This window comes from Parambassis ranga, chromosome 2, assembly GCF_900634625.1.
Source record: "Parambassis ranga chromosome 2, fParRan2.1, whole genome shotgun sequence".
Classification (NCBI taxonomy): domain Eukaryota; kingdom Metazoa; phylum Chordata; class Actinopteri; family Ambassidae; genus Parambassis; species Parambassis ranga.
In genome coordinates, this window is record NC_041023.1 from 42410364 (window position 1) to 42430060 (window position 19697).

General features: G+C 45.4%; 3 protein-coding genes across 3 annotated transcripts; 2 read left to right on the top strand and 1 right to left on the bottom strand.

Annotated features, from left to right (window-relative positions):
- Position 1: 1 nt before the first annotated feature.
- LOC114447373 (probable cysteine--tRNA ligase, mitochondrial) lies at positions 2 to 3065 on the top strand. Its single transcript, XM_028423601.1, has 15 exons — positions 2 to 354; positions 423 to 473; positions 746 to 863; positions 943 to 1014; positions 1095 to 1200; positions 1280 to 1360; positions 1426 to 1555; positions 1639 to 1772; positions 1847 to 1914; positions 1980 to 2046; positions 2123 to 2261; positions 2328 to 2451; positions 2537 to 2635; positions 2706 to 2909; positions 2980 to 3065. The coding sequence occupies exons 1-15, from the start codon at positions 137 to 139 to the stop codon at positions 3055 to 3057; spliced, it is 1689 nt and encodes a 562-aa protein (XP_028279402.1). The 5' UTR covers positions 2 to 136; the 3' UTR covers positions 3058 to 3065.
- Positions 3066 to 3127: 62 nt separating this feature from the next.
- On the bottom strand, positions 3128 to 5182 carry LOC114447404 (DDRGK domain-containing protein 1-like). The gene is made up of 8 exons (XM_028423634.1): positions 4993 to 5182; positions 4540 to 4686; positions 4334 to 4452; positions 4142 to 4243; positions 3941 to 4063; positions 3811 to 3849; positions 3631 to 3736; positions 3128 to 3548 (listed from the first exon to the last, which is right to left on the bottom strand). The coding sequence occupies exons 1-8, from the start codon at positions 5078 to 5080 to the stop codon at positions 3388 to 3390; spliced, it is 885 nt and encodes a 294-aa protein (XP_028279435.1). The 5' UTR covers positions 5081 to 5182; the 3' UTR covers positions 3128 to 3387.
- Positions 5183 to 11314: 6132 nt separating this feature from the next.
- Positions 11315 to 16593, top strand: LOC114431881 (sodium/potassium-transporting ATPase subunit beta-233-like). Its single transcript, XM_028399552.1, has 6 exons — positions 11315 to 11523; positions 12997 to 13125; positions 14424 to 14579; positions 14659 to 14843; positions 14987 to 15070; positions 15182 to 16593. The coding sequence occupies exons 1-6, from the start codon at positions 11433 to 11435 to the stop codon at positions 15440 to 15442; spliced, it is 906 nt and encodes a 301-aa protein (XP_028255353.1). The 5' UTR covers positions 11315 to 11432; the 3' UTR covers positions 15443 to 16593.
- The last annotated feature ends 3104 nt before the right edge of the window (positions 16594 to 19697 follow it).

A 19697-nucleotide genomic window follows, 5' to 3' on the forward strand; every position in this document is an offset into this window, starting at 1 on the left:
TTTCTCGCGAGAAGTGCGGAGGTGACACAAATGTGCGTGGAAACCTCACTCTTAACAGCTAACGGATTAATATGTTTTTGATTGATCATCGATCGATTAATGTTGGTTGATTTGGAGCAGCTAGGCTAAGCTAACAATGCTGCTCAGGACAATGTGGAGACACTCGGTGAGGTTACGGGGAGCAAAGCGCCTTTACGTGGGATTCAGTACCGCAGCCCGGACCAGGTCCTGCTGCGGTACTCCGGGTAAGACATGGGTGAGACCGAGCGGGTTTGACACAGGCGTAAAGACCTACAACAGCCTGACCAAACAGAAGGAGCCGCTCATCCTGGCCAGAGAGGGAGTCGCTACCTGGTACGGAGAGCTACACGAAGGCAGCATGGAGTCTGGAAGCTGTGCGATAACTTGTCCGTGTGTTTCAGGTACAGCTGTGGACCCACCGTGTACGACCACGCCCACCTGGGTCACGCATGGTAATGATGTAAACACCGTCACTACAAACCTGTGTGTGTGTGAGAGAGAGAGCTGATGACTTCACTAAAGATACTCTAGTTTGCCAATGTTATTTTCAAAGTCTCGCGAGATTATGCTGCTGAGACCCAGGAAAGCCTGAAATAAAGTTTCATTTCTTAAAAATACCGTTTTTATCTCAAAACATTTGGAACAGCTTGTAAGCACTGTTGACGTCGCCTGTTGGAATCAACTAACTGAGGTCTCTTGTGTCTTGTTTCCTTAACCGTCTCAGTTCATATGTTAGGTTTGACATCCTGCAGAGGATTCTGTCCCGGATGTTCGGAGTCACTGTCATTCATGCCATGGTCATCACTGACATCGATGACAAAATCATCAAAAGGAGTTGGGAGGTGAAGAATCAGCCGCACGCCTGTGTGTGTGTGAATAAATCGTGTTTTATTCTAAACTTTTGTTTCCCTGGGTTGACAGGAAAATGTTTCCTCAGCCTTCTTATCTAGAATGTATGAGGATGAATTCAAGAAGGACATGCTGTCACTGAAGGTGTGCTTGCTGCAGTAAAGTGAATGTAAACATGTGTTTTAATGATTGTCTATAAACATGTTGTTGTTGTCGTTCCTGAGGTGATTCCTCCTGCAGTGTATCTCAGAGTCACTGAGAATGTGCATCATATTGTTGCGTTTATCGAGGGGATCATCAGAAACGGACATGCTTATGCCACAAAGGAAGGTGAGTGTGGACGTCTGGATTAACAGCTGTGTGTCTGCAGTGTCTGAGCCCACAGGTGTGATCTGCTTTGTGTTTTCAGGTGATGTGTATTTTGACATCCAGTCCATTGGGGACAGATATGGCAGGTTTGTGGGAGCTGTAGAATCTCAGGGAGAAACTGGTGAGTCGTCTTCTGGAAAGGAGTTTGACGGAGTTGAACATTTAATAATCTGAACATATTTGCAGGCAGCTCAAATAAATGCGACCCGAGGGACTTCGCCTTGTGGAAGCCGTCTAAACCTCAGGAGCCATACTGGGAGTCTCCGTGGGGCAGAGGACGGCCTGGCTGGCACATCGAATGTTCTACTGTTGCCAGGTTTGGACTCACCACAGCCTGACATTCACTGTAACAGCTGACACGGTGTTTATGCAGTGCTGTTGTGTCTGTGCTGGCTCCAGCCGTGTGTTTGGGAGGCAGCTAGATATCCACTCTGGAGGAATCGACCTGGCTTTTCCTCACCATGAGAACGAGATCGCTCAGAGTGAAGCCTATCACCAGTGTGGACAGTGGGCAAACTACTTCCTCCACTCAGGTGAAATTCTGACCATAGACTTCTTCAAATTAGGATTTTCTTTTACAGTTTTCCTTTCTTGTTCTTTATCTTAGGGCACTTACACCTGAAAGGCAGCACAGAGAAGATGTCCAAATCTTTGAAGAACTACATCACCATCAAGGTGGAGTAATCATTAGTTATGATAAATAAATAGTGCCTGCTTATCATGTCTCTGTCATCCAACAGGACTTCCTGCAGTCCTACTCTGCCAATGAATTCAGAATGTTTTGTCTTCTGGCCAAATACAGATCAGGTGGGATTATAATCTTCATGTTGAAACACTCCCCTCAGTCGTGGAGCAGGATGTAGACTATGCCTTGTCTCCACAGCCATAGACTACAGTGACAGCAGTATGGCGGAGGCTCGGACCTGTCTGGAAACAATCTCCAACTTCATCCATGCTGTTCAGGCCTACGTGACGGGTCAACTGCAGTGTTCACCTGTACAGGAAGAGGTCCTCTGGGAGAGGTAGATTCTTCTCCTCGCTCTTCTTCGTCTTTTCTCTGTCTGTGTCAGCAGTTGTTCTTTCTTCAGGTTGGCTGAGACCAAGTCCAGTACGCTGAAAGCTCTGGCAGATGACTTTGATACGCCGCGAGCCGTCAGCGCTCTGATGAACCTGGTTTATCATGGAAACCGCCAACTCCAACCTGTTTCCACGGTAAGCTGACCGTCCCACCTGCAGGTCACATGATGTGTTCACACCTGGTGGACTGATTGTGGCACCGCTGTGTGTGTGTGTACAGTGTGGTGGAGCAGCCCACAGCTCTGCAGTGTTTGGAGCGATAGTCACTTACATCAGAGACGTCTTGGATGTGTTCGGGGTCGATCTGCTGCACAGTCAGGTCAGATTCATTCACACAGCAGGAAGGTGTGTATGTTTGTGTGGGCTAACGGATGTGCTGTCATGTTCAGGACGCTGGTGCGCTGGGTCATGGAGGAAACCTGCATGCTGTGGTGGAACAGCTGACTCGTTTCAGGAGTGAAGTCCGAGCCTTTGCGCTCACACGTCAGGAGGACTCATCCAAAAAACCTGCACTGTACCCGGACAGGATCCCTTTGCTCAAAGCCTGCGACACCCTCAGGACTGACCTGGCACCGCTCGGAGTGCTGATTAAGGTATTAATATGAAACAAATGGGCTTTTACAGAGGTTAGGATTCTGGACTGATGTGCTGTTGTGTTTTCAGGACAGAGGAGCCACCTCAACATGGGAGATAAAAGAGAGACACCTAGAAAGAAATAAAAACCAGGAGGAATCCAGCTGATATTCTCTACCTCTTCAGTTTAGATTTGATGTGCCTGCATCAGTGTATGAACTCAAATCACAAGATGTAATTATTTTTGTTCCTTAGTTGTGTTTTTTATTTACATTCAATAAGTGAGATTAAAATCTCTAAAATCCAAGCCCATAACTGGTTCTGATGTGTGACTCGGGTCTTCTTGCTCTCGGTTACTTAAAGCAAAAGTACATTTAGAACCACTCACTGCTGACAGAGGAGCTTTAGCTGGTTTGGAGGATGAGCGCTGAAGCTGCACGTCTTCTCACCAGCTGCTGACATTCACTTCCAGCAGTCAGGCGTCCCGTTATGTGTCCTTCAGGCAGTGCTGCGGCTCTCGGGCATCAGGTTGATGAGAGAGTTGCTGGCCTGAGCCAGCTCTGTGATTGACACTCTGCCTCTCTGTCTGATGAACTGAGCCACTGAGTTCAGCTCCTCTGGGGTAATGGAGATAAACTTCCCTCTGTCATCTATCACACCTGCAGTTACAGAAGACACAAGGATTTAGTCAGTGAACAGGAACAGAGCAGGTTGTTCTTATGTTCTTTCTCAACCACCAACCTGTGAGCGAGCCTTCAGCTAAAAGGTCCTGCAGTCGGGCGATAGCGTCCTGAGTCCTCATTCCAAAGTGAGAGGCCAGGTCCTCCAGGAGGACCACCTTAGAGCTCTGCAAGAGAGAGAAGGCCGTTAAAACACAACATACAGACACTTAAGTGCAGGTCAGAGGGGGCCGAGTCTTACCTCGATGTACTGGATGAACTCTTGCAGCAGGTTGCGTGACTAAAGTAGAGTAAAAAAAAAAACACAGACTTTAACTGATATCCAAAGATGGAGGAAAAAAAACGTTGAACATGATCTGACATGATCTGACCTGGTCTTCAGAGAGCTGCTCCTCCTCTCCCTGGTCTTCAATGATGAAGGAGGCTTTCAGTCTCAGGTACTCCTCTTCCTCTCGTCTTTCCTGCTCCTCTTTGGCTCGGCGCTCCGCTTCTTCCTGAATAAAGAGCAGCACAGAGTGTCAGCTTCTCCTCACATAAACACACAGAGCTCCTGGGAGGACTGAGTGTGACACCTGTTTCTGTTCCAGCAGCCGCTCCTTCTCCTCCTCCTGCCGCCTCTCCTGTTCTCTGAGCTCCTGCATCCTCTTCCTCTCCTCTCTCTCCTCCATCTCCACCTAAGAATTGCAATTATGGGAAAGCAGGGTCCATCAGTCAGTGGTTGTCACAGCTGAAAGGCAGAGGAGTTAGTCTACCATCTGCCTCACCTCTCTCTGGGCCTTCTTGGCCTGTTTCTCCTCCAGCTTTCTCTGCTTTTTGGCTCCGACCTTTGCAGTTGGACGGAAACCCTGCTGCTCTTCCTCTTCTTCCTCCACATGCTCCTCCTCTGAAGTCCACAGCATCTCATTACATCACACATTACATACAGCATCTGCTCAGATACAAACACAAACCACGCTTTGAATGTGTTTACCGTGCTCAACGACTTCTCTCTGTTGTCTGTTTGCCATCACGGAAGCGAGGTTCCTCCTCCTGCGAGGCATACCGGCTCCTCGCTCCTCTGCTGCCCGCTGAGGGGCGCCTGCTGCCCGGCCAACATCCCTCTCATGCTCCACATCAGCTGAGAAAACATAACATAACAGAAGCCATTACTAAACAAAACAACGGAAGGAATGTCGACCCACTGCAGCCACCGTAGTTTTTGACACATGACAGCTGACTGTGAGCTGACGTAGCATTAAGTCGTCTTGAGTGAAAAGTTTTCATAAAAAAACACAATTTCACACCCTTAATATTCGTTCACATATCATACTGTATTTTAAAGACACACCTACGAACCTTAAGTTACGGTTACAGCTTAATATACCCCATGCTAACAGTTAGCATTAGCTCCCAGATGTTTAACGTTGGCTCACACGCCCCTTACCTTCCCGTGTTTTCTGCCGCACCTTCACCGCAAAAACAATCAGGACAACGAGGATAGCAGCAGCTATCAGATACAAAGCAATATCCATAACTACTCTGAAATAACTTCACTGAACTTAAATCCCTCAACAGAGCGCTGTACACCTCATAGCGTAGCACCCTTCTTCTTCGGTGTTTGTTGGCGGGGAGTCATGGAGACACGTCGCCACCTGCTGTACCGGCGTTTGTGGCATTAAATCACCAACTAAAAACTATTAATAATTTTAAAAAAGTGACGAGAATAAGTGTCAAAACGTATTTATAAGTGTTTTTTGTTTCGTACAACGATTTATTAAAAGTATTGGTCGTATATTATTGCTCTTGCGCGCAAATAGTACATTGTACAAACCGGAAGTGCTAAAATGCTAATGCTTTTCCGGGCTTTAGGGTTAATTCTTGCTATATGTTAGTCCAATTAGAGAAATTATACTTCACATGACAACAAGCATACATAAAATGTGTGTGTGTGTGTGGGGGGAGAATAAAGCTGCATTTTACCTCAGCATATTTTGTGCAGTGCCGCTTGATGCCCAGTAGGTGGCAGACACGCTGCAAACATCTACATGCACACAATGTGAGAAACATCCTTGGAGGGATCGTCTGCTGTTTCACAGTAGTGCTCGAACAAAATGATGCTATTGAGATGTATGATGGGAACTGTAGGATCTTGCAGCAGAATTTTTTTTTAAATCTTTCTATATAAAAACATGTAGTGACCTGTTATGAAATGGCATGTGTGTGTGTGTGTACTCCAGTCTAAACTTAGAGCAGTGAACTCATTCTCCCTCACAGAGGAGCAGGAAGAATGTCCCCGTCAGCACATTTTTCTGTAAGAACAGGAGAGAAGAGAGCAAATGAAAGTGAGGCTAATCATTTAATCCCCTCTCCTACAGAAGGCTCCACTGGGTGTGACAGTACTTTTCCGTCACCAGTGACATCTGGAGGACACATCCTCCTCATTGAGCAGCCACTGCAATCTGATCCTCCCTCCCTTTCTCTCTGTAGGTGTGTATATGTTCCACCTTGTACATGGAAATGTTTTGTTGCTACCAAAAACACTAATCATGCTGGAAAAAAAAGAGTGTGTGTGTATGGAGGATCTTTACTTCAGTGAGTACGGTGTCCTCTGAGCAGATGAATTTCAGCGGATCTCAGCTCTGTGTTTTTTTGCTGTGGGCTGTAAATGTGTCTCTGCTGTGATAAGCGTGACTATATTTGTGCAGAGAATTGATGCTATCTTATATAGTTTACAAAGATGGTGCGTGAGAGTCTAAAGTTGAAGGTGAGCCCTGGAAGGACACTCTACTTGCCGCAGTCCTTATTTCCTGGTTCACTGCTCAGGTGATCTATGGGGGGCGGAGATTACTGCAGCTCCACTCCTGCTACCAGAAAACCTGCAATATACAATGAAGAATGTGAAAAGATGGCAGATGACCTCGGAGCGTCACGCTTTGTCAAACCTCCGGAGGTCAGTTCCCCCATGAGAAGAGCTGACCAGCCTGTGCAGGTGTAGCAGCGTGGATGCAGTCATGATGATATCTGTAGTAGGAAGTAGTAGTAAGAAGGGGGCAGGGCAGAGAGGCAGGAAGAGGTGCACTGTTCTGCCGGGACAAGGTGACTCTTCACGCTCACCTGAAAGTATTTACAACAGAAAGAACCTCCTTCATGTTTTCACAGGAGGACAGCATGAGAGGAATTTGTGGGAACGGCCACATTGTCTGCTCCTTTGTGGTTTAATTCATAGCCTGACTAGAGACAAAAGCTGCAGTGGGATTGAGAAATATTATGCGTGGTTTCAAAATCTCACTACAAACAGCAGATTAGTCAGAGAGTTTCTTTTCCCTCTTCTGCACACATGAAACACACATTTTTATGATTGCCATGCATTTACGTGCTGCTTGGTCAACTGCAGTCGGCAGTTAGGAAATAAAGCCATTGCAGAAGGCGCACAGACGTCCGTGTTAAAACTCCAAAGCAGCGTGTCAACCCTTTAAGCTTTAAGCCGCCATCTTTAACCAAAGACAGGTGAGTGCAGACACGTGAAGGGCAGTGCAAAAGCGGACTGTACTCATAGACTTTGTTGACACTGAGTGGTGATCCGTGACCGTGATTTTGTTGTCGTCACAATAGAAGTAGGTGACGTTGACACGTGTGGAGCAGATGAAGTTCCGATCTTCATCATCACTGAAATCTGACGTGTAATAATCCTTAGCGAGGACAGGACGATCTGGGATTTTGTATTCTCTTATCAGGTGCAGCAGACTCTGTTAATGGTTGTGTGTTTTATATGACTGCAGGTCAGGGCGTGTTGTGGTACTTTCACCTTGTTCTTCAAGGGCATCATGGTGGACTCACAGTGTCTTCTTTGTCAGCCACACAATGCTGCTTTACCTTTCAACAAGTGCTAATATGAGGCCTTCGGTCATGTGACCACGCAGCCTTTTCTTATTCCAAACAGATGCTGCAGACTCACAAAATCATCAGATTGAGCACTTCCTTTACCCTTCAGCCTGCACGAGTGCCACCGTCACTCCCACCACGCACACTTCAACTGTTGTGAGTCTCATCAGAGCAAACACGACATAAAGCTGCCGTTGAGCTGAGCGCCTATCAGTTTCACTTGTCAGACAAAAAAACCTCACTGCTGCTAAAACCACAATCATCTGAGTCTGAGTCACTTCAAAACAAGACTTTCATAACAGCTTAAAGAGCCGGAGTCTAATTCTGCCTCAGGTTATCTATCTGGCTCAAATATTAACCATCACATGAATTATTGGAAGGAATGAGCGCTAAACTTTATGCTGGGGTTTGCAGCAGCTAAATATGAGCAAGGAGTGGATTAATTTGTAACCAGTTTCGCAAGAACAGCATCAGGAGTGCGGCAGGTCAAGACGTCTGGAGAGCCGCATGAAAGTTTAATACGTTGGGAGTGTTGGTTACACAGTGGACAGCAGCAGCTGGCACGTGACGGCTCTGCCAAAGTCTGACTTTTGTACAGACTTTTACATCCTGCATCCAATTGATTTCCAGGTGAGCTTCATACAAGCAGAGCGAGGGAGCAGATGAAATGGTAGCAGGCCTATCTGGTTCCCGCTTTCACTCATCATGACATCACGTCCTGGATTCGGAGGATTGGATTTCAGAGTCAAACATTCACCTGACTTAAATGCACAAATACCTCACAGCACCTCATCTCCTGCACAAGATCCTGAGATATGTGATGTAATCAGAGCTTCATCTGAGGCCTTTTTAGATGCTAATACTTCAGATGTGTTTCTGCACATATTAACCAGCGCCTGTGAGAGAGGACATTTAAACTTTCCATTATGACCCTCTGTAAATAATTGACCTCTGCGCCGTTATAGTTGTGGCCTTGGGGTCGTGACTAACAAAAGGACTTTTGTTCTATAAGTTAAAGAGTGTTTTTATCGCACACACAGGCAGGAAAGCATTTCTGTTAAACCTTTACAGCCACAGGATACTACTCCGTCCAACATGCAGGTCGTCCTCTTAGCAGGTCAAAGCCATCTAAACACTGATGCTACAGATTCCTCTGACTGTTTCGCCTACAAACAGCAGAATCACCACTCATCACAGTGTGAAGGTCAGGAGCTCCGTGCGTGGACAGATGGTGGAAGTGACTGTATCTGCTACTGTTTCTGCAGCTCCACTCACTTTCAGATTTTAAATTTGACTTTAAAGCCTGACAGCCTCTGTGACTGCGCTTTTCTTCTGCCCCCTCCCCATCCTGCTGCTGCATCTCTCGTGCATGACATTGAAGCAAAAGTCTTTCATCCTGGTTGTGGAACTAAGAGGAGACCCACAGGGGAAAGGATCTTAGAAACCACAGCACTGCTTTAATTTATAAGTCATTAACTTCGGTGTGCCTGCCGGATGAAGCTCATTTCCATCATGTTTAAAGTCGATGAGCCTATTTTTCCTGTTAGCCAGCTCAGACTGCAGTTCTTTTAATAGCTACATTCTTGTTGCTCTAAACATGACAGGACAAGCTCCTAAAATTGCTGTTTCTGTAAACACTTCTTGATCCAAAGCTGGTCAGAATTTGCTTGTTTCCTGTGTTTATATGTGCAGCGCTGAAGCCGGCTCTGTGAGCGAGATAAAGCCTGACGTTCTTCTAATGATATAGCCAGGTGTCTCTCAGCGACCACGCCTAGACAACTACTGCCTTTTGTCTGTGCGTGTGTACACAATAAACATGTATGTGTGTGTCTCAAGGTGAAAGGGACACTTCCTGCTTAGGTTCAATTTGCACCAACATTTCCACAGATAATCTTATTAGTAACAGTGGTAACAGGCAGATCTTTAGCTAAAATATTTCTCACATGCTGACATTTCGTTCAGCACATTAGCATCATTTTTGGGTAAGATTTCCTCTTAGACATCCAAGTTAGTTTACTTTTTCTCACTTGTCACTACAAAATTATTGACTAATGATTTTTCTGCTCACTTGTAGTATTTTATCATTTTTAGTTAGCTTGTTCAAGCTATGCTGCCTCAATTTTCCATCGTTTATCAATCATAACAAAAGCTAATAAGTGTTATCCTTGCTAAACTAGCTTAGCCACCTAGCCGTGGCATACCTATAATGCATTTATCTAGTACTGTTGATGGCATAACATAAAGTATAAAAGTAATTTAGCTGGTTGATAGTGCCATTGAAGAGAGGTAGTAAGCCTAAATTAGTCCTTTCAAAATAAAACAGCTCACAAGCTTTTACAGGCAGGTGTCAGGTCTTTTTTTTTTTTAATTCACAAATCGGTAATTAATGGAGACCTTCACTCAAGAACTCCTTTTGTCCTTGAGGTAATATTTAAAGGTCAAAACCACCATGTGTAGCATTCTGACCAATCACACCTACACACACGTGTTTACATTCAAACAAATGCACACGGCTCAAGAAACCTAGATGGAAGCGCATTGCTGAGCAATTTTACACACGCATGCATGAACACAGACACACACACACAGCCAGACAAGAATGCGAAGCTCAAAGGTTTATATGTGCGTCAGAGCGATGTGTGTGTGTGCAGCGAGCGGCGGGTTAGTGAGGCCAATCTTACACAGTTTGCTAATTTAATTCAGATGGTGTATTTCCTGTGTTAAAGAGGTAACACACACACACACAGCAGAATGAAAAGCTTCTTATTTTGAGCTCAGATAGAAAACTGGGTCGTGGTGTGGCCTCTGGCACCGGGAGCAGAGATGCCCTTGGGGCCAATCTCAGAGAGGGGATAGAGGCTGCAGAAGCAGGATGCATGTACAAGTTTCAGCTCTGTGTATACTTGCAGTACTGTGTAGCTACAGCCTATTATCTCTGTGGTGTGTGCGTGTGTGTGGGGTGGGGGGGGGGTGGGGGGGGTCAGGACACCTACTGTGTTAGAGTGGGAACAGAGACTTCAGCTGAATGAAGTCCATGTTGTCTGTTTAGGGGATGAAATGACTGCATTGTTTGTGCCATAATGACTGTTTGAGAAAAACCGACATGGTTCAGAATTGCAGGTTAGCGCGCTGTAATCTGGCCCTCCTGGTAATTGTTGCCATGCAGTGACTTAACCTGAGCAGTCATGCTGAATTACAAAAAGTCTGCAACCAAACACAAAGCAGGAGCATCCAAAAAACTGCAGTTCAGCAAGACGCCACTAGAGGCTGGAGACTTTAGAACAATACCACCACTACTTTTACATGGACATCAGTGTGGACACCCTTTGTTGTCCCTTTCAGCCATTTGTTAGTAACAACCTTTTTTCTACAGACACATAAATAAATGGTGTACTTTGTATGTTATGTGGTGTATAGACCAAAAGCCCATTAAAAAATCTATTGACGTCATGATGAGGGAACAGGATGTGACACAGGCAGTTTACTACTGCCAGTGACCTACAAACATGTTAGCACCAGAGTGAAGGACTTATTCTTATAGGACAAAAATGTGAACATCTGCCTTCTCTTCTCTCATATATAAAGTGCATCATTCTAACACTGTCTGTATTTTTAATGTATTGATCTGTCTGCTGGTTTTGTTCTGGTTTGGGTTGTACCAGGTAATGACTGACTCTCTCCTACACACACTTATCTGCAGAGCTCAGCCAAAACATCTATAGCTCTGCATATCTGCTGCCTCCATAGACTCTGCGTACGTCTTCCTGACGTCAGAGCGACGCAAAGATCCCCCCTCCCCTCAGGCTTCTGATTGGCTGCCACCGTTCCGCCCTCCTCCTGCAAGGTAACTTGCTGTAAGTTTCGGGCGGAGTCTTGTAGGAGGGGGTTTATATTGGGGAGTCGAGGCACCGATTGCGCTGGGTGCTTGCACGACGAGCCGGGAGTGGGTTCAAACACGCGCGGACGTACGGACGGAGTTAACAGCTCGGGCCATAAGTCAACATGTCTTCAAATAAAGACGATGGCGGATGGAAGAAGTTTCTGTGGAACTCGGAGAAAGGAGAGCTGCTCGGTCGTACCGGAGCCAGTTGGCGTGAGTATACTTGCTGCGCGCTCTCGCGGTCGTGGTAGTGCGCACGAGGCGCGTCGTGTTTCCTGCCACCTGTTTGAATTGACTTTGCTGCATTCAACAGCAGAGCGCGAGATTGCGTCATGGTGACTGAGAAAGTTTCCCCTGTGTGTGTGTGTGTGGGTAAATGGGTATGCGCGCGGTTGTGTGGGTATGCGCGCGCGCGTGGAGCTGAGTCTCACGTGAAGCTCTGATTGGACATTCAGAGCGCGTGTGGCTGCAGCTAGTGTGTGTGTGTGTGTGTTGATGGAGAGACGTCCACAGTGGTGTTTCAGCAGTTTAGTAGCTGGCAGTCAAAGGGTTAAAAATGCATCATAGTCCAAGGTGAGTCAAGGTGATAGGCCTGCGCGTAAACGGAGAGAGGAGTATCGATCCGTGTCGGGTTCCTCTGATCAGATGTCACTGTAATCTGAACAACAATACCACTGATTAACCTGTTCGACCTTTCTTCTCCCGTTTCCCCGGCATCGCACAGCGCGTGCCCTTGTTCTTCCTCACAATGTCACAGCCCCACGGGTGCTGCGTGGACTCGCACACACCTGGGAGGAGAGGTGTTTGAGTGCGGATCAGGGCTCCAGCTGAGGCTGCTGTTTGTCCTTCTGAGGTCATGAGAAAGTGCTGATGCATTGAACTGTGCCATGCGCAGAGCTGAAGGCTGTGATGAGAGGACGCATGTCATCAGACGTGTTCCCAGCTTTTCTTCCATGGCGGCTGTGAGGCTGTCAGAACAAGGCTGACTTTATGCTGGAATGAATTCTGTGTGTGTGGTTATGTGTCGGATGAAACGCAGCATTTATCACACGTCCTTGCATCTAACAAGCAGTGTGTCATGTGTTAATCTGTTGTGTCCTTGTGACATTGCCTCCTGCAGCAGGAGGATGGAGGGGGAGGCACAACGTATAGACGACTAGCTGGAAGGTTAATTTGTTGCCTGGCAGAATACAACTGAAGAGGAGCCGGTGCTCCCTTTTGGGAGTTTTCACAGGCTGAGAGGTCCTCTGAATGCTAGCTGTTAGCACGTGTCACCTTGTGGATGATAACGCGAGTTAAAGGACCTCCGAGTGGTGTTTAGTGGCACCTGGTGGTGAGGCTGCAGACTGCAGTCACATAGCTGCCTCGGCTAGCTCACTGCTATTCACAAAATGATGTTACTACTCATGTTGCTGAATATTATTAGCTTGTTTGTAGTGGAATCCTCTGTAGCATCATAAAGATGTAAATGGCGTGAAGCGGCTCTGTCTGCTAAGAAGTCATGTGATGGTGTGAGAATCGACCGCCAGACATTTACGGACATGAGATCTTGTCATGCTTTAATGCTTTAACTGTAAAACACTGTCACTACACTGTTGTGTAACTGTTATCAGTTGTTGTGCCTTTGCTCTGTCATAAAGCTGCTCTTTATGTTCTGACATTTCTTTTATCTTTTCTCCTCCACAGTAAAAATCTTTTTGTTCTATGTGGTTTTCTACGGCTTCCTGGCCGGGGTCTTTGTCGGCACCATCCAGGCCATGCTGCTCACCCTGAGTGACTACAAGCCCACCTGGCAGGACAGAGTTGCACCCCCTGGTAAGGACGGCTACAGATCTGCCATGGAGTCTGTAGACTCTGAGACATTAACACACCATTTAGTGACGGCCGTATGAAGGAGTAACAGCACCAAGCAGGGCCTTGTTTTAGCTTATTAGAGCATCTTGTGACTACATTTCCAGCAAATCGGAGTCCATGAATGAGGGTGTGGGATGAGTTCAGCCTTCTCACTGACCTCACACCCCCCACCCCCACCCCCATGGGAGTGATCATCCTAGACTGTTCACTGTTGCACCACACTGAGCATTAGTCCTGGGTTGCTTTCAAATGTGCAGCTAAATATAAAAAAATTCTAAATTACAGCTAGCTGGCTAACAGCTGCTGAGGTTAGCTACATTTGATTGGTACTAATACATCATTTCCTGTTTATGGCTAAACTTAGCTGCTAGCTAAATGTAGCTACACCACATTGATTTGTTGTTGTTTTGCCATTTGTACCAGTAGCTAATTTAGCTGAATAGTTTGTTTGTATCCACTCAGTGTTTTGCTACAGTTGGAAGCTAGCAGTTGCATGGAAGCCGTTAGCCATGAAGCTTTAGATTTCCACTAGAATTTGAACTACCATTGATTATTACGTTTATTGATTCACCTCTTAGAATCTTTAACAGATCACCCTTTGCTTTCTGCTGCATCTTGACATGGTAGTCATTAAAAAATGGGTGTAGCTGCAGAGACACCTGCACAGTCAGACGTGTTGATGCTTATCAGTGTATGAACGGGCTGGTGGTGAGTGCAGTGCTGAGGTGTTCTGTCTTCAAAGCAGCATATTGTGTTGGAAATGAACTCTTTTATCTGTCGTCCCCCGTGTATGCGGCGCTGCCAGGTTTCCATGGCAGGGAGGGCCAGCTGGGGTTTACTGAGTGTGCGCAGATACAGTCGACTCAAGAGTGGAGGCTGGTGGAGGCGTTTCTGTGTGTTCACTAAGGTCGTCCAAACACAGTTATGTCACATGGAGATCTCCTGTCAACGACCTGATCTCTGCTCAGCTGATTAGAGTAGATAGGGAGTTCTAAATATGCGATTAATAGATTCCGCTCAAACACAACAGACGGGCTGGTGCTTTAAGAAGGAGCATTTGCTGGGTTTTGTCCCAGTCAGACATTGCAGGTGCGGACTGTATTCAGCCCATCTTAGCACAAAGAGGGAACTCTATCTGTGGCCTATAATATCAGTCAAATGAACCGAATCTGCAAAAAATACTCAGTGTCCCTGGATGTGTCTCAGTAACTCGAGATGCACACTCAGGGTTTTTCTGATGTGTTCTGTCATCCTCGCAGGCCTCTCGCACACCCCACGATCAGACAAAGCTGAAGTCTCCTTCAACCTCAATGATATGGAGACCTACCTGCCCTACACCAAAGCTCTGAGGGAATTCCTGGCCAAGTACGATGAAAACGACCAGAAAGATATGATGAAATTTGAGGACTGTGGAGGTACATTACATCTGCTCTAATTGTTTATTTACAACCCTCTTCTCTACACAAATTCTTAAACTTTCCTTGTGTCTTCCAGAGGAGCCTGCAGAGTACAAGAATCGCGGCGACTTAGAGAGCGATGTGGGCATCAGAAAAGCCTGCCGGTTCTCCAGGACCCTGCTGGGACCCTGCTCTGGCCTTGATGACACTGAATTTGGCTTCAAGCAGGGCAAGCCATGTCTGATCGTAAAGCTCAACAGGATCGTCAACTACCGCCCAAGGGTAATTTTAAATGACTGGCCCTGTTGTAGCCACTTTAAATGATGCTGCCACAAGGGGGCAGCATAAGCTATGTGTGAAACCAGAGACTGTAAATGAGGATGTGACATCACTGGTTTTATTCTTAAACTGTGTTCTCTGTTCAGCCCCCGACCTCCAATGAAAGTATTCCTGAAGAGGCTCAACCAAAGGTGCAGCCCAACGTGATCCCTCTCCACTGCACAAGCAAGGTACACACACACACACACACACACACACACACACACTTTCCACTTCAGAATAAATCTGTTGGTGACCACTGACTCACCCTACTCCTCCACCAACCTTGTCTGTTTCTCCAGAAAGAGGAGGATGTTGGTAAAATTGGGGAGATCAAGTACTACGGTATTGGCGGCGGCTTCCCCCTGCAGTACTACCCGTACTACGGCAAGCTGCTGCACCCTCAGTACCTGCAGCCGCTGGTGGCGCTGCAGTTCAACAACCTGACGCTGAACACTGAACTGCGCATCGAGTGCAAAGTGTTCGGAGACAACATCGACTACAGTGACAAGGACCGCTACCAGGGACGCTTTGAGGTTAAGTTCCATATTAACAGTTTATGACCGACATCAGGACCATAGCACACCCCCCCACCCACCCTCCTCCCATCTGCCCCATAACACCAATCTGTAGAAGATAAGAAAATAGAGGGGGCAGCTGTAGCAGTTAAGTCAATCACAACTAGTCTTGAATTTAAAAACCAGTTAGGGGACCGACATGTATTCTGTCTGCTTTCATCACTAGCTTCTACACCTCTCTGTCTAGCCTTAGAGTGTAATCTAGAGGAGCAATAGGCCCGATGGAAATATTTATTCTGCTGTAAATGAGACTTTTCCACGAGCCATGGGACATTGTTGAGTGTGCGTCGCTGTGTTCGTCCCCTCTGCATAACGCTGCCTTGTGTGGTTTCAGTAGATATTTTTATTTTTTTGGAGTGTGCAGTAGTTGCCGCAAAATCTGGTCCTCCTAAAGCCACGCCGTTTTCCTCATGTCCTCCAGCTTTAGCGTCCGTCGCAAAGCTAATTTAATGATTTCTCTCTTCTGATCTGTGTGAGGAAAAGGCTGCACTCCAGGAAACTTTCTTTCCTCTTTTTATTTCTTTTACGTCTGATCACGTGAGACTCTTTTAGTTTGAATCGGTGTGTGCTGGGTTTCGGGCCTTTTACTGTTGATTTTTTGCCTTGAATGTAGACTTGTGTGTCCAGCCTGTTAGACACTTTGGCTTGCTGTAAGGGCGACGGTGCTAACTTGAGTTGTTCTGTTTTTTTTTTGTTTTTTTTTTCTTTTTCTTTTTTGGTGTAACTCAATGTTTTAACAATTAAACATGGTGAAGACTTTTATATTTATGCAGTTGTACATCGTTTCTTTGCAGAATATTGTAATGTATAAATGCAATACCAAAGTGAAGTCGGAAGCAATGCAGTACTCCTTTTTAGGACGTCATCATGTTAAGTGCTAAAGTCAGTGTCATGCCTTGCAACCTTTCAATGGTTAACCTTTTGATTTGTGTTTTGGCCATGAATGTAGTTGGACTGAAGAATTTTCACAATGAAGGTGATCCTCATGCATTTCAATAAAAAAAGACGAGTTCTTGCAGAGCTCTGTGGCTTTAGATGACTAATGATGCTGGCTTTAAAAATGTATTCCAGCATCTGTTCATCCATCTTTGTCATTTAATCTGAGATACAACCTAATAAAACAGTATGGACCTTTACCCCATGTTGTTTCCTCTTCCTTTTTCATAAATACGTTCTGTGATGTCATCTATAGACTTCCTGCAGAACAATGACTTCTATTTAACATAAATATGGTCAAAGAAGTGAAGCAGAATTGACCTGAGTGTAGCGAATAACCAACTATAAAGAGGTTACGAACAAAAATGGAACTCGGGTGTGTGTGCCTTCACTGAGCAGGCCTCTCCCACTCCTTGAATGGACTGTTGTTGGCTCAGGAGGAGGACTGGAGTGACTGGACGATTTCTGTTACTGTCCAACCATGCAGCCAGGAAGGAGGAGGCCGTGGGATCAGTTACAGACACATGTCCCCTGTAATTACAGGAGGATGGCACTGTGTGCTAGCTAACACAGAGATGTTGTTTCAGGCACTGGCAGAGAGAGGGTATCGGGTCACCGGGAGCCCCAGAGTCAGCCAAGCAGGTCTAAGGACAGCTTGTGCTGCCTTCACAGTGCCACTGCCTTAGTGAGGCGATTACAAACTCAAAGAAATCAGTGAGTTACTGTTTGTTTTCTGAGTACAAACACTTATTGCACAGCTACAATAGATTTATACTTAAAAAAATCTAAAGGTTCCCTGCCTCTCAGACAATATTCTGTACCCAATCTTTCACTTAACAGGACAAACAAAGTGAACAGGAAGGTGGGAAGACTTCAGTTAAGGCCAAGAAAACAGCAACAACCACCAACACAAACTGTAGAACAAATAAATATTAAAATTATAACAAATGTCTTTGTTTTCTGTTATGAAATAGATGTGAATCCCTCATTAGTTTCTCAGACTACCAGAATAAAGACAAATGCATCTACTTGGCTTTTTTTTAGGTGTGTTGTGGGTAATCCACCACAAGATGGCAGCACTGTTTCACTGTGAATGAAACCTCCACCACCATAACTGCAGAAAAGAAGGCATTATGATAAATTTCGTTCCAAAATTAACGCAAGAACATTCCAGTATTGTCAAAGACGTATCAGCTGGTGCAGCCATAATAAGCGCAGTTTCTCTTAGTTTAAGCATTAAAGGCCCAGATTATATTAGGAATAAATCCACAGACAATCCAAAGTATGCGTACACCTACTGGACATCGTATGTGTGCTGCTCCTTCAGTGCTTAAAAAGCTTTTTCTCGACTGTTTTTGTTGCATGCAGGACCACCAGGGACAAATTTTTACTTTTATGTCACTCTGAAGTTTCTTGCGGCAGCCTTTCTTCCCCTCCTTCCTCAGAGGATGAGGCCGTCCTATCGGCTCTGTAATTGCTTCGATGTAATTAAGGCTACATTTGAGCGGCGCGGACAGGGGATTTATAAAGGTCGAGAAGGACCAGGAGGAAGAGAAATGTTCTTTTGTGCTTTAATTTGGGAAGCTAGTTTTACTATGAGACTGGAAACTGTTAACACCTGGACATTGTGGCAAAAGGAAATGAAAAGGCGCTTATATATCAGTGGAACCACAGCAGGGGTAGGACAAGGGATAAAGTTTTAAAAACCTTTGAAATTATACTGCAAAATGGATGAATGCTGTGAGAATGTCCTGTGTGGGAAAGTAGTCTCTATGCTACTTATGTGTGTGTCACTCTTCCACCCTGAACCACAGACTGTAAATAAAGATGGACAACATGACAGCTTCTCTCGTTGGAGGCCTAAATGTGATGAAATTGACTGCTTTAACAGCTTTAATAGCAGAGCAGGCATCTTGGCCTCAAGTCCAAGATGTTGATCCAACTCAGCTGCACTCGTTTGAGTGAAAATGTCGGCCATCTTTAAATGCAGTCAAAGAAGATCCAACAGGCCGGTGGTGATAGAAACATGAGGAAAAGGGGTGTTTAAATGGACCTACTTGCAGACTGATTATGAGGTCGGGAACAGGTGATGACTTAGGGTGGGGAACACTGAGGACACCTTCAGGACAGGATGGGAATAACAGGCTCTGAAATGACAATGATGGAGGTGATGTTTAGAACAAGAGACATCTGGACATCTGAACCTTGATTGTTTTTTAATAGTTTAACAGCAAAACTAAAAATACATGAAGCTTCTTTTCATTCATCCCACACCCATGTTTTTTCCCCTCTTCCCCCCCTCCAAAAAAAAAAATCACACTCCTGAAGTTGCTTTAAACTTGACAACACAGACAGACAGTTCAGCAGCAGCTTCTTCTGCTGCTGCTGAGACACGTATGGCTTCGAGGACGTTGCATCAGCAGCAGTGACGGGTTTCATCTCTAAATGAATTTAGACAGCGAGAGAGAGAGAGAGAGAGAGAGAGAGAGAGAAAGCAGCCCTAACCCGCGCTGCTGAAGCAGTTGTCATGGCAACCACCTGCTAAGGAGGGGGATTATCAGCACTCCTGTAACCGTAGCATTGGCGATGTTCACACTAAATGAGAAACTCCAGACGAGTAGCGTGCGCCGTCTCCTCCACGTTGCTGTGATTAATGGCATTAATGGCACTCTGCTATGTCCATAATCACAGAGCCGAGTGCTTACAGGCGCTGTGTTACTGTAACACTTACAATGCTTTTTTTATTGCAGCGCTTTATGGATACAACCTGGGAGCATTTCCGAAAAGGAAAAAAAGTAACTTCAATCAGCCGGAAAATGCGCAAACTCGGCAGGAAGTCAGTTTAACAGCAAATACAATAAGTGCTTTAGTCATTAAAGGGACATTAATGATCATTTTTAGATTGTGTATAGATAAAAAAAAATAAATAAATAAAAAAACACCAAAAAAACTGGTGTAAAATGATAAATATCTACTTTACGAAGTAATAAATAGATACACCTCTGTTAAAACACTGACACTCACAATGTGACAATCCAAAAAACCTGTAAATACTGTACATCTGCTGCTGTCTATGAGCACGTAAACACGACAATCCTCCAGCAGGTCAACCATTTGGGAAAGCAGGAAATGTTTATATAGACTACATGAAGGTAACAAGATGTCCTTGAAGTCAGGTTTCCTTTGAATGTTGTATAATTTCTTTGAATTTTCAAGCCTGATCGATGTAATTTTCATCCAACATCCAAAATTTACAGAAAAAACAAACATCTAATTTTAGGGAAAGAAAACACTGACAGGCAGC